The 13,956-nt window shown below is 52.2% G+C and overlaps 1 protein-coding gene across 1 annotated transcript in view; it reads left to right on the forward strand.

The window, feature by feature from the left end:
* Window positions 1–13,956, forward strand: part of CACNA1E (calcium voltage-gated channel subunit alpha1 E) — a 91,326-nt gene that overhangs the window by 59,104 nt on the left and 18,266 nt on the right. Inside the window, exons 23-35 of the mRNA XM_082054215.1 lie at window positions 473–602; window positions 1,069–1,128; window positions 1,412–1,518; window positions 6,139–6,235; window positions 7,347–7,507; window positions 7,914–8,051; window positions 8,609–8,810; window positions 9,010–9,174; window positions 9,597–9,707; window positions 10,822–10,905; window positions 11,019–11,144; window positions 11,341–11,406; window positions 13,594–13,685. Coding sequence (XP_081910341.1) covers window positions 473–602; window positions 1,069–1,128; window positions 1,412–1,518; window positions 6,139–6,235; window positions 7,347–7,507; window positions 7,914–8,051; window positions 8,609–8,810; window positions 9,010–9,174; window positions 9,597–9,707; window positions 10,822–10,905; window positions 11,019–11,144; window positions 11,341–11,406; window positions 13,594–13,685 — 1,539 coding nt within the window. The remainder of the gene's footprint in view (window positions 1–472; window positions 603–1,068; window positions 1,129–1,411; window positions 1,519–6,138; window positions 6,236–7,346; window positions 7,508–7,913; window positions 8,052–8,608; window positions 8,811–9,009; window positions 9,175–9,596; window positions 9,708–10,821; window positions 10,906–11,018; window positions 11,145–11,340; window positions 11,407–13,593; window positions 13,686–13,956) is intronic.

A 13,956-nucleotide genomic window follows, 5' to 3' on the forward strand; every position in this document is an offset into this window, starting at 1 on the left:
TGTAAGGGGAAGGACTGAAAACAGGGCATCCACTTGGGGAGGGGGCTGAATATCTCCCAAACAGGATGGACAACCAGCCATGGTGTTCCCCAAGCCCTCAGAGCACTCTCCCTCTGTGCCACCCATGCTCAGGGTTTTCTCTCCTGACTTCTGGCTGCTGGCTGTGATTTTTATTCAATGTTTATTATGTTTTTCTGCAGTTTTCAGCTCTCGTATAGCTCTTGCCCAGCTCCAACAGCCTGGAAGAATAGGCCCCCCAATTTCTTAAGGACCCTCCCTGGCTGGTGTCTGTGGAGCTGGGACAGCCAGAGCAAAGGGGTCAGCAACCCCAAACCACCCTTGGGCTCCCTTGTTTTGCTCTTCAGACTTTGCTGTCCATCTTTCTGCCCTGGAACGTGGTGATGTGGGGTGGGTTTTGCCTATGGGCAATGGCAGGGTCTCACGGTTTGGGATGCGGGCTGTCTCCCCGCAGGGTGCGGAGGGCTTGCCACTACATCGTCAACCTGCGCTACTTTGAGATGTGCATCCTCCTGGTGATCGCTGCCAGCAGCATTGCCCTCGCAGCAGAGGATCCTGTCCTCACCAACTCTGACCGCAACAAGGTGATTTGCAAACCTCTCACTGAAACTTCCACCCAGCAGGCAGAGGTCTCCCCCGCATCGCCTTCCATTTTTAAACCTTGGAAAGCCCTCCCAGTCCCCCACATGCAGGGTTTAGAGCCTGGGGAGCAGACATGGGTGCCTTGTCAACATTCATGTAGCTTAAACTGGGGAGATACCCATGTGCACAAGCACTGGGATGAGGGAGCATGATTTTGGCTCACAGCATCATTTCTGAGCCGCTTGCACTGTGCATGGAAAATGTGTCCATTGTGCCTGTGCAGGCTGGGTTTATGGCTGTCCTAGACACTTAGGGAACAAATTCCGTTTGGAACAAGCAAAACTGGCCCTCTGTTTGCACCTAAGCCAGGTGAACACTGGGTGGGGGGCAGTAATGGGGTCTGGGTGGGCACAAGTAAGCCCGTTTACTTGGCAGCAGCTGCAGAGCACCCATATCCTCTCTCTGCAGGTCCTGAGGTACTTTGACTACGTCTTCACTGGCGTCTTCACCTTTGAGATGGTTATCAAGGTAAGAGCCCCTCAGGCTGGCTGTGCTGGGGGTGCAGCGAGTGGAAAATAGCTCAGGTTTTCGATTCTGCTCCTAAATTTTGATGATGGAGACTTTAAAGCCTGGTTCTTAGCACAAGGAGTCCAGGCTCCCAAAATATGATGCTCCTTGGTATATAGCCCGGGTGCAGGGACAGGTCTGTTGCTCCCCAGCAATGTCCATGTCCCCCAGCCTGTGGCTGCTTCTGTGTGACATCTCAGCTGCTCATTCCCTGTCTGTTTTTTCTCACCACTGCCTCCCTCAGATGATCGATCAGGGCTTGATCCTGCAGGATGGCTCCTACTTCCGAGACCTCTGGAACATCCTGGATTTCATCGTGGTGGTGGGAGCGCTGGTGGCTTTTGCTTTGGCGTAAGTGGCTGTTGTCCTTGTCAGCTCCCTGCCTTCCTTTGGCCGGGGTGGGAGGAGGATGCAACCATGTGTTATAGCTACTAGACCCTGATTTGTTTGGTTTGGTTTGGTTTGTTTGTTTGCTTTTATTTCTCTGCACTCTATACTCTTCTCCTGGGATGGCTCCTGGGAGTGGTGCATGGCTGATTGCAAAGTCCAGCTGTGCCACTGAAACCAGTATAGCTTCAGAGATGGGTTTCTCCCTGTTTGTCAAATGATGGTGAGCAAGTGGACAGGATGGGGTGAGGCAAGGCAAGCTGGAGATGCTAGGAAGAGGTTGGTGGTGTAAGAGGGCAGAAGCGGCTGTTAGGGAAAAGGGTGGCAGAGCTGGAGTTATACACCTGCTAGGCATCCTGGGGTGCATGGAGACAGCAACAGCAGCAACCTGCCAGGTGGAGCTGCCCTCTGAACGTGTTTGTGCTGGAAATGGTACCCCCGGTGGTGGTTTTCCCTCTGCTCTGAGCAGGAGCATTGCGCTGGAGTCCTGCAGGGCTGGGGATGTGGCCGGCAGGGTTTATACCCACACGCTCTGCAGCATCACACTGAGGGCAGGGTGCTGCGTGCTTGCTCACTTTGAGCAGCTTGTGGCGTCTGCGGGTCCTCCTCTACAGCTGGGCACAGGGTGGTTTGATGACTGTGGCACCCGTGCCATGGATGGGAGAAGTGTCCAGTGATGAGTTTTGTGCTGCTCTGCCCTCCCTGGGTTGTTGCTTTTGCCTTCCTCACCCTCCTCCTCCCCCAGTGCTTTCAGCTGCTGCTCTCTCCTTGGGATGAACACTGAAGGAGAATTCAGCTTGCTTGGCACAGGAATGTCCCAGCCCCTGGGCGAAGCAGGGGGTTGACTGCAGACCCTGGCATGGGGAAGAGACGTGGGGCAGGTCTGCTGTCTGGTGACATTACTCTGAGCCCCCAGGAAGCTGCCCAGACCACCATGAGGGAAAGGCATGGGCTCTTCATAATGCAAACCTGCAGGGTTGTCTCTCTCCCCCACATCCAACAGCGGCTCCAGCTGCAGGAGATGATCTCATGGCTTTGGGGGTGAGGGGAACAAAGGAACCGCCATGATTTTGAATAGGTTTGTTCATTGTAAAGCATTTCGAAAAACACCTGCCTCTCCCCTTGGCAGCCAGTCACCACCGTGGCCCCAGGGTGTTCGCCAGCAATAAATGTCCCAACCCACTGCCCTCCCTCCTCCATCCTGGTCTCAAAAGGAAAACACTGGCAGCAACATCTGAATCCCTCTCCTTTTCTTCTCCCTCCATGAGCTCTTTGATGTGGAACTGGGGGAGTGATGTGTCCTCTCTGTCCTCCTCCTCACCCCCATGGTGCTGGGGCCAAAGCGATACTCATGGAGCGGCTGTGGTGATGCCGTGGCTGAGAGTGGCTGGTAACTGGGTCCACCACTTGTTGGTGTAAAAAATCACTGGGATATGCCATGCTGTGTGGATTTTCTGCCCCTTTTGCCTCCTCTCTGCATTTTGTTTTTCCCGTGTGGGTTCTGAGTGGGCGCAGCAGGTCCCTGAGCTGGTCCAGCAGTGCTACCGAGCATCATCCACCGGCCATCAGTGCCACAACAAAATCACCAATAAGCAAGTGTCAACCCATAAAGCCACGTCTACGTGTGCCATCGTGGCTTGTCTGCTGCCCCACCAGAGCCTGCACATCCCAAGTGAAAGGCCGTCTTGGCTCGTCCGTAGCTCTCCGTGTGGAAAGCTAATACATCCATCCAAACACAGCCTAAATAAAAAGCCCAACACAAACCCATAAATCTCCAAAGACCTCAAATTAGATTAGCTGAAATAACCATAACTAAAGACCCTGCTTGCTTTTGCCTCCTGCGGCACCCGAGGAGGAGGCATCGTGCAGAGGAGCGGAGCTCGCTGGCGGCTTTGCAGAGCTGCTGAGATGGTGATCCCTCTGCCTGCAGTAGTGGGAAAGGTTGGTGGGAAGGTTGAGTGATGGTCAGTGTGTAGCCCTCATCGTCTTACCTGGGTTGTTTTTAATGGTTTTTAAGAAATGTTTTACTTTGCAGGCTTTGCCCCCAGTGCTGAGCCCTTTGTGTGTGCATGGCAGGGACTCCACTCAAGCAGAGATGGAGGTTTGATTACAACTAGGGACCTTGTAGACCACCTTGACTTGTCTGAGCGGGTGTCCTGCTGGGTGGCAGGAGATCCAGAGCTGCAGCTTGGGTCATGTTGGTTTAGTGGATTTCTCGATAGAGGTGTTTTACCAAAGTTAGCCTGTTTGGATGAGAACTATTGTGGCCTTGCAGGTAGGTTCTCTCGGAGGCACCTGCCTTTGGCTGGTTGGGGCTGAGCCTCGAGGCCCCTCCCTGATTCCTGGCCAAGGAGGACCCTGCACCCACCTGCTGTCACCCACCATCCCATTCTCCATGGGATCCTCTTGCAGCAGACGCTTCACTACCTGTCTGCCTCCCAAATTCCTGGATGCATCTCTCCCTGGGGATAAGCCCCATCCTGAAGGACACAACATGGTCTATTCTCATCATGCCTTTCAGCCCTGGTGTGGTGCAGCGGAGGGCTGCTGCAAGGTTGTCCCCACACATCTCCCCCATGGCTCTTCTTACCTTCTTTCTCTCTTCTCTCTTTTTCCCTCTCTCTCGGTGCTGTTTGGTGGCTGCTGGGCTGGATCGACAACAGGAATGCTTTGGGGTAACTATACCAGTCGAGTTCCTACGGGGTGCTGCTCTGGGGAGTGTAGGGGGACGGGCAAAGGCGGGTGTCTGTCTGTCTGTCTGCCCCACACCTGTGCTGACCCCTAGCTGCATCTGCAGAGACCAGAGTGTGCTGCTCTGCACGCACCATGCATCACTTGGGATGTGTTAACAGAGGTGTGCTCGAGGAAAGTGCAAGTGAGATTTTCTTTGCAAGCAATGTAGTCTCTTGCCTTCAGAGATTCTGGATCTTGGTGTCTGTGCGCTACCCTGACATGATGAGGAAGAAATTTTTTACAATGAGGATGGTAAAATACTGGCCCAGGTTGCCCAGAGAGGTGGTGGATGCCCCATCCCTGGAGACATCCCAGGCCAGGCTGGACGGGGCTCTGAGCAACCTGAGCTGGTGAAGATGTCCCTGCTTATGGCAGGGGTTTGACTGACTGAGCTTTGAAGGTCCCTTCCGACCCAAAATATTCTATGATGTAAAGCACATGTGGGGGAGCAGGGCACAGTGTCTGCCGCAGAGCTTGAGGGCTCTGCCCGGCGGGGGCTTTGCCTGCACTGAAGTGCTGCAGGGACTTCATCTCTGACATCCTCTGAGGACCTGGGCTGTGGTTCATGCCAAGCTCAGCAGGCTGGGGAGAGCTCAGCCTTGGCTCTAGACACAGCAAGGCCAGGCCTTCCTCCAGGCGTTATCCAGCCCTGTGTCCGTATCCGTGCTGGATCCCCAGCAAGTCCGTGGGTGGGTTCTGAAGAGGTCCCTCCTCAACACATGTAAACCACTGCAGTCAAGTTGTCCTTGGTGGCAGCTAGCACTGACTGAGCCCTCACATCCTCCACCCAGACCCCAGGCAGATGCTCCAGCCACTTTCCCAGGCTCTGACACTGATTAAAGCAGGACACAGGAGGTTCTAAGTGAGTCCTGTTTGTACAGTTGCTTCCCATGTATTTGTGGGGCTGTGCTCCTCCTGTGCTATTAATTAGTGGGTTTGTTTACATCTCTTAATGATTAAAGCCATTATTGTGCTCCTTGTTGCATTAACCCTCGCAAAGGACCTGTGTAATTTGTAGTGTCTGTTGTTCTAAGTAATTTCCTTGGTGTTTTTTGAGGGTGCCCAGTGGCTACAAACTCTGCCACCTTCACCAGGACCTCTCTGCTCCATCCTGGGATCCAGACCAAGGGCTTTAGTTAAAATACAAGGAAAAAAACCAAACAAACAAACTGGTATTATGGTTAGGATTCATCATCATATTCAAGAAATGAGGATCACATGGGTTTTTTTTCTAATTAATCCTGCTGGTAAGCTCTGCCTTCCTCAGCTGACTTGGGGTGCAAGCAAGTGCAGTCCTGATCTGGAAAGGGGAGAGAGGGCTGAGATGTGAGATAGAGACCCAGGCTGACCATGGTGGGTAGCACTGATGGAATAAGGCAGAAAGCTGTAAGAGACAGCATTAGTGTGAATAAACCAAGCACATGGCAGGTGCTTCCCTAGGTGAATGTAAGGACCATGAATCATGAGTTTCAACCAAGCTGGAAAACCCTTTGTGAGACACCTGCATGTAGATCCCATCGAGTTAATCTCACTCATTTTGTTAGGAATTTCTTGCACCCAGTAGTAACGGTAGAAAACAATTTGCAATTTTTTTGATTTTTCATCTCTGCCAGCTGTCAGCGTGTGTGTTGGAGGAGACACGCTGGGGTGGGCTGAGCGCTTGGCAGTCACACGTTTGTGATCACTGGCCCCCACGGTGGCATGCAGCCCTCCTGTTCCCGTTCTTCTGCATGCTGGGGGGGGGGGGCTGTCAGCTGTTAATGACCCCCCAGAGCATCCAGCCTGGGGTCTGCAAGATTATTGTCTCTCCTTTTCATTTTTGTGTGTGCGTGCCTGCCTCTGATGTGGTAGGACCAACAAGGGCCGGGATATCAAGACCATCAAGTCTCTCCGTGTGCTACGGGTCTTGAGGCCCCTGAAGACCATCAAGCGACTGCCCAAGCTGAAGGTAAATTATTCTCATCTCCCACCTTTCATCTGTCTACTCCAGCATGGACCACAAGCATTGATTTGCCTCGTGAGCAAGGAACAAATAGTTTTCGAAGCATTTGCTCTGCTTTGGGAGCTTCAAGCACAATGCCCTTCAGGCTGCTTCACATCTGGACGTGCAGCGAGTTATTAAAAGCAAGGTGTCTGAGTTAGTTCCTCTGCCAGGGAAACTGGGGCTGAAGTGGGCATGAAGCAGCAAAGCTCAGATGTTATCCTGGTAAAACAGGCTGCCCTGGGTTTGGGAGAGCTCAAATCTCTTTCCAAAGTTAATGATCTTTCCCACCAGAGCAGCTTGCAAACAACTCGGGATTTTGTGTGCTGTGCTGCCGTAGTGTTGCTCTGGAGAGAGATTTCCCAGCTGAATAGAGGGATTATTCATGCAGCACAGGTAGGATTATGGGTTTCTCTTAGGTGATGGGCTATAGAGCCAGAAAAGAGTAAGAGACTAAGGAAGCCCTGAGTTTTTCTTGCAAAGGGTTATTTAGCTGATAGATGAGGCCCAGGGTGGCACCCCAGATATGTGGGGTTTGACCCCGACTTTTCTTCCTGATTAGTGGATGGATTCAGTCCATGTCAGTTCATTTCTGGACATCTCTGTCTTCCCTGTGAGTCAGCGATAAGGACATTTTTTTGAAGTGCTTGGAGAACTAAGGCTGAGAGTGCAACCTCCACAACCTGAGCAGGTGCTGCTATTGCAGGCGTAGGTGTTTGTCCTGCCTTGTTATTTAGGGTGATGGGAAACAATTAAGAGTTTACTAATTGGTCTTGAGTGCTGCTAATTGCACCATTGGGACCATCCCCTGTCTGCTGCCCTGGTTGCAGAGAAAGTTGGAGGATATAAATATCCATCCTGCTGCTGTCTCAGGAGCTTCTTGGTGTCTGTGTGTGCTGGGTGGTGTTCTGGGTGTTCAACTCGTTCATAAAATAGCCCTTTGCCCGGGAGAAGGCCCAGCTCTTTCCTCCTTTTCCCACCAGGAGTGGGTAAAGTCTTTCCCCATAGTCTTGAGGAAGGTTTTGGTCCTTTGCTAAGGCTGTTGGGTCCCCAAGGTGAGCTGTGTCCTCTCCTGCAGGCCGTCTTCGACTGTGTTGTGACCTCCCTCAAGAATGTCTTCAACATCCTCATCGTCTACAAGCTCTTCATGTTCATCTTTGCTGTCATTGCTGTCCAGCTATTCAAGGGGAAGTTTTTCTATTGTACCGACAGCTCTAAGGACACGGAGAAGGACTGCATGTAGGTGCCCTGTTCAGTAGGTCTGATGCTGCTGCTGATACCTCTGGCAAGGTTCTGGGGAATATCATATTTGGGTTCCCAGTTAAGTCTGCGGTCATGACTCTCTCTTGGACCTAGTCTCTTGAGGTGGATGGTGTGGGCTGAGCCCTGTCCCCATTGCTGTGTCAGCACGGTGCATCCTTGCACAGGGTGTGGGGTACAGAGCCCTGTATTTTGCTCCTGTTCTCTTTCTTCCTTCTCTCTTCCTTTTTGCTATCCCCTGCCCTGCTGCCCCCAACTTGTTATCCAGCCTCTCCCCATTTCTCTCTCCAGCCCTGCACATACACATTGCCCCCAGGTTTAAAACCACCGTCTCATAGTCTGGCAGTGTAAAAAGCAAGGTTACTGCTCTCTCCCAACCTTGCAGAGGGAACTATGTGGACCACGAGAAGAACAAAATGGAGGTGAAGTGCCGGGAGTGGAAACGCCATGAGTTTCACTACGACAACATCATCTGGGCTTTGCTCACCCTGTTCACAGTCTCCACTGGCGAGGGTTGGCCCCAGTGAGTAATCTGCTTCATTCCTCCCCTTGAATGGGGGTAGGCACATCCCCATTGGGGCGGTTGGGTTAGTAATTGGCTATACCCAGGCAGGACTGAGACAGAAACTGCTGGGCAGGGAGGAGGGATGAGAAGTTATGCAGGACGAAAGAGCTTTACTCCCTGTATGGGGCTGAGACCGTGGCTGGGGCTATCTTCTTCTTTAGGGAGTGAATGATGGATAATCCTTTCTCCTGTGTGGCCCTAAGGTATATTTTAGCTCAGTTTTAGAGGTGACAATAGCTCATGCTTGTGCGAACTTGAGCAATTCCTTTCCTCTGTATGTGAAGCACTGGAAAATCCATTTTCCGTTAAGGTCACAGGCAAAGCTCCATAAAACAGGCTGTAGCCACTTAGAAGGCTTGTCCTTGTAAAGCAGATTAAGACAGAGGTTTATGTTATTGTTACAAGCATGGACAGACAGAGCTGGCTGTAAGAAGTGGATCCTATGCGATGTGGCACGAGGTGGCCATCCTGATGGGCATATCTCTGGTTGCTTTTCTCCACCTCTCTGCCCACAGGGTGCTGCAGCATTCGGTGGACGTGACGGAGGAGGACCGCGGGCCCAGCCGCAGCAACCGCATGGAGATGTCCATTTTTTATGTTGTGTATTTTGTGGTCTTCCCTTTCTTCTTCGTCAACATTTTCGTGGCTCTCATCATCATTACGTTCCAAGAGCAAGGAGACAAAATGATGGAGGAGTGCAGTCTGGAGAAGAACGAGGTATGGCCCTGGGAGAGGGGGAAAGAGGATGTTTCCATGGATTTTCTGCAGTTTGGGAGCTTGGAGCTCCCTATATGTTGAAAAGGTGTAAGAAACCTGTGAGCCACCTGCCTGCCCAGCCCATGAAGGAAAGAAGTGTGGCAGTCACTGTCCTCCATGCTACCATTGGGGAGGTCTGATGGTTGTCATTTTATTCCAGAGGGCCTGTATCGACTTTGCCATCAGTGCCAAGCCCCTCACACGGTACATGCCTCAGAACCGACACACCTTCCAGTACCGTGTCTGGCACTTTGTGGTCTCCCCGTCCTTCGAGTACACCATCATGGCCATGATAGCGTTGAACACCGTGGTGCTGATGATGAAGGTGAGCCAGTCATGGTGAGCATATCCTGTTTGGGGTGGTGGGGAGAAGGAGGGTTGGTCAGGAGGGGACCAGAGGGTATTTTGGTTGTTTCTAGGAGATGCTTTGAGGCAGAGTCTGAGGATGTGTTCCCCTGGCACAGTCACTTGAAACACCACATGCCTCAAACTGCAGACAAGATCTTCCCTAATGATGACTCAAATTGGATCTCTTAACTATTGCAGAAAGATCTGGGTTTACTCTGTGCTTCTGTCTTAGAAGCAGTGGCGGCTGCCTTGGAAGAGGGGTGGAGAGCGGGAACAGGAGATGGTTTTGAGGCACCAGGGCAAGGAGCATGGGCCACTGCAGGTCTTCCCTGAGATGGTCATCAGCCAAGAGGCTGGCAGGTCCCCTCTTGCCTAGTGATGTCTCTCTCTTTCCATTAGTACTACTCTGCTCCGTACACCTATGAGCTGGCCCTGAAGTACCTGAACATTGCCTTCACCATGGTCTTCTCCTTGGAGTGTGTCCTCAAGATCATCGCTTTTGGCTTTCTGGTGAGTGGCTGCTGCCCCTGTTCTTGATGAGGATGTTAATTTGGGAGTTGGCAGCACACAGATCACAGAGGGAAGGTGTTAATAGAGTGAGGTTATTGAAGTTTTTGTTAGATCCCAGCCTGAGAGCTGCTTTTAGGTTGGAATTGTTGCTTTGGTTCTCATTAAACTTTCCACTGCTGGATGCTGGTGGAGGAAGCCACACCATTGCTTTACTTTTTGCCTTGTTTCTGTGGTACTCTGGTGCTTGCACTATGTATGTGCTGCCAAAGCCAACTGTTGTGACCATGCCAGTGGCTGCAGTGCCTTGTCCCCAGAAGCCATAAGATGCCAATGTGTTGCTGTCCTTGGGCTGTATCAATAGCACCAGACCTGACCAGCAGTGAGACCCCTCTCTCTAATGCCCAGTCCTTGAGTCTCCAGCTGCTTGTTTAAGATTTGAATTGTAAAATGGTTTGGATTGGAAGGGATCTTTAAAAGCCACCTAGTCCAACCCCCTTGCTATTAGCAGGAACATTTTCAACTAGATCAGGTTGCTCAGAGCCCCATCCAGCCTGGCCTGGGATGTCTGCAGGGATGGGACATTTGAAGCCACAGACTGTGTCTTCTTCAGCTACTCTTTGCTGCTTATGAGCAAGCATTGAATTTGCTCTTTTATAGTTTCTTTCCTATTTCTGTGCTGGGAGATGAGATCCTCTAGCAGGGTGGTTTCTAGATATCCTCCCTCCTTCCAGTGCCTTTAACCATTGACAAGTCCAGTCTTGCACCAGCTGCAGCACAAACATTGGAGACTGAGGTGGATCTGGGTGGTCACGAAGAGGAAGGCAAAGCAGCCATTGCAGCCTGCTCAGGGCTGGCTGTGGCTGCTTTCCCTGCTCCCATTCACCAAGGTGGCTTGTCGGATGCGTGAGTCATCTCCCAGGAGAAGCTGCTCGCTACAGACATGTTCAGGTCTGCCGTCTCAGACACAGGATGATGCTCCAGACTATGGCCGCATACAAATAGGTGGCCTGCTGCTACTGTTGTTCATGAGCAACCTTGGCCCGTGGCCCAGCACCCTTCAGACCTGCTATCACTGAGATCACATCCATGTTCCCTCCCTCCTTCTTTTTTGTAGAATTATTTCCGGGACACCTGGAACATCTTTGACTTCATCACTGTCATTGGCAGCATTACGGAGATCATCCTGACGGACACCAAGGTGAAGCAGAGACTGGGAAAAGTGGGGTGTACTACTATGAGAAGCGGGGTGTACCTCTGGGGGGGATGGGGGGGCCTCCACCTACCCCTGACCTTCTTTTCATCCCCTCCCAGCTGGTGAACACCAGCAGCTTCAACATGAGCTTCCTGAAGCTCTTCCGGGCCGCTCGGCTCATCAAGCTGCTGCGCCAGGGTTACACCATCCGCATCCTGCTCTGGACCTTCGTGCAGTCCTTCAAGGTAAGTCCCGTGTGCCCTGGTCTCTTCCCAGGCTGCGGTGCTGGGGTGCTGCTCACTAATGCGGGCAGTTCCCAAGGTCTTGCTGCCTGGCTTGTAGAACAGACGGAGGGGCACAGCTTACCTGCTCGCTGTGCTTTTTGTACTCTTTGGTGCTGGACCTGAGCTCAATGAGATGACTCATCTGCTTCTCTTGCAGGCCCTCCCCTATGTCTGCCTCTTGATCGCCATGCTTTTCTTCATCTATGCCATCATTGGGATGCAGGTGAGCACAGACATCTCAGCGTGCACTCCTCTGGTGCGGACAGGCTGTGGACCAGCATATCATCAGCATTAGACACAGCAGCCAGCCTTGTGCCTGCCTGTCGTTACTTCACTCAGTCATGGTGTCTGGCAAGGTCCTGAGGGCAGAACACCTTGTTTGGGAGCTGCAAAAACACGTGCCCTGGGAGAGCTGCCACAGGCTTGTTCAGTCAACCTCCACAGCTGCCTTCCCAACTTCTCCACTTGGAGATGTGGCCTAGGGGACTCAGCTGGGCATCTTGTGGTGGCAGCTGCTTTCAAATTGCCACCCCTTTGTTTCACAGGCAATTCAGTTTCAGAAATGACACCCCATCTCCAGCTTCCTAGCAGCCCCCAGATATTGATTTCATGCCTGAAGGGGACCTGGTGAGCAGCCTTCTGCCCTTGCCATATGAAGGGCTGCATCATGGCAGTGATTCCCGCAGCCCACCTTCCACCTGGTCCCTCTGTGGAGGGACTGTCTGATGGTTCACTTGGGCTCTTGTGCTTAGGGACCTGCAATGACCTATCAGGTGGTGGGAGGTCATAGAATCATAGAATAGTCTGGGTTGGAAGGGACCTTCAAAGTGCATCTAGTCCAACCCCCCTGCCAGATCAGGTTGCCTGGAACCCTGTCCAGCCTGGCCTGGGATGTCTCCAGGGGTGGGTCATCCACCACCTCTCTGGGCAACCTGGGCCAGGGTCTCACCATCCTCGTTGTAAAAAATTTCTGCAAAGGTCTGCAGAGCATGGGGAGACGTGAGCTTTCCAGGCTCCAGCTGATAAATAAGAAGCACGTGAGTTAAAACCCTCAGCTCCACACGTGCCTCGGGGCTGGCTCAGTTCTGCCGTGACTAAATCCTACGCTGAGGATCTGACAGAGCATCTCTGACGCCGAACACTCGGGTTCTGGAGCTGCTCGATGAGCCAGCCACCGCAGTACCCACCGCCATTGCCCGATGTGCGCTGCCAGGATGGGCAGATTTGGGGGGGCAGCGCTTCTGTCTGCTGGGGCTGCTTGGTAGCGCTGGTGTTTCGTCTCTTCCACCGCCTCTCTCCCGCCCAGAGAGGTGTGTGGTTGGTTTTTGGCCACTTTGTCCTGCACATCTCAACACTGATTCCAGGTGTTCTTGGTGCTAAACAACTGCCATCTGACTCAGCCCCCACCTCCCTGCTGTGTGGTAGTATTTGATTTATTTTATGGTGGTGTGATTTTTGTTGGGTGTTTTTTTGTTGTTTTTGTTTTTTGGTTTTTTTAACATCATTGTGAACAAATCCCCAAGCAGTAAAGTATGTGGGCGTTATTTGAGCAAAATAGCTGGAGGCAGAAAATATTCTACAATTACACATTCCAAAAAACCTGTACAGGAGGAAAAAATACTCTGCAGTTAGTGTATTTTTAGGTTCACGGAAAGTGGAATAAATATTTAACTGTAATAATGGCATATCTTTCCTATTTGAGGCACTCTGCGAACATTTGTCATGTCCTACAGTGGCCTTGGCTGTGGGTCATTATTAGAATATTGTCCGTTTCTGGGGCTTCATTTCCTCTTTTGGCCCTGGGGATGGTAGTCCCAGGTGTCTGGCTATCTGTGTCAGTCTGTCCCTCTGTCACTGAGTGCTTTCCCACCCTGTTTGCACCACTATGCCCAACCCCAGCATCACAGATGGTATTCCCACCAAGGGAAAAGCTCCCAGGAGTTTCCAGGACCAGGACCCAGCACCTACTCAGGGTGATGCGACTTGTCCCATTGCCTCAGGACCGGCTGCCATGCAATGCTCAGGTGCCACCTGTAGCGCAGCAGAGGGATGCATGTGAAGTGGTTGGGCTCTGGTTGATCACAGGTCCTCTGTGCTCCGGTTTCCATGGCATTTTGGCCTCTCACAGCCTTTGCCGCCCACCACAAATCCCTGCTGGGGAGAGGAGAGTCTCCTTCACCAATGGCTCCTCAGTGCCAGCTCCTTGGCTGTGCACTGGGCTGCTTTTTCATGGGGAATTGCACAGAGAGGCTGTTTTGGGGACTGGCCATGCTGAGGGTGATGGACCTGGGGCAGGACCAGTCCCTGCAGCACAGGGGTGTGTGCCCATGAGCCAGCGTGAACATGCAGCCGGTTCCCTGGCTGCTGAGCCCTTGCCTGAATAATTAAGCCCTTTTTCTCCCTCTTGTAGGTTTTTGGCAATATCAAACTAGATGAGGAAAGCCACATTAACCGACACAACAACTTCCGCAGCTTCCTGGGCTCCCTCATGCTCCTCTTCAGGTAAACAACCCTAGAAAACTGCTCTGGCTGTGTTTTTGGGTGCAAGTGAGCCAGGAGCTGGGCTGGGCAGGTTCTCACTGTTTGGTAGAGGTCAGCTATTGGTGTTAGAGAGCAACTGGACAAACACACAGTCACAGGAGCTCAGGAACCCCTTTTTTTCCCTACACTGCTCCCCAAAAAGATGTCTTGTCTCCCAGCTCTTCGGACCAGTTGGCTGGGGGGCAGTTTGCCCTGTGTGCCAGGAGCTACACTTGTGTGGGTCCAGCTTGGT

Source organism: Streptopelia decaocto (assembly GCF_964273445.1).
Source record: "Streptopelia decaocto genome assembly, chromosome: 5".
NCBI lineage: Eukaryota > Metazoa > Chordata > Aves > Columbiformes > Columbidae > Streptopelia > Streptopelia decaocto.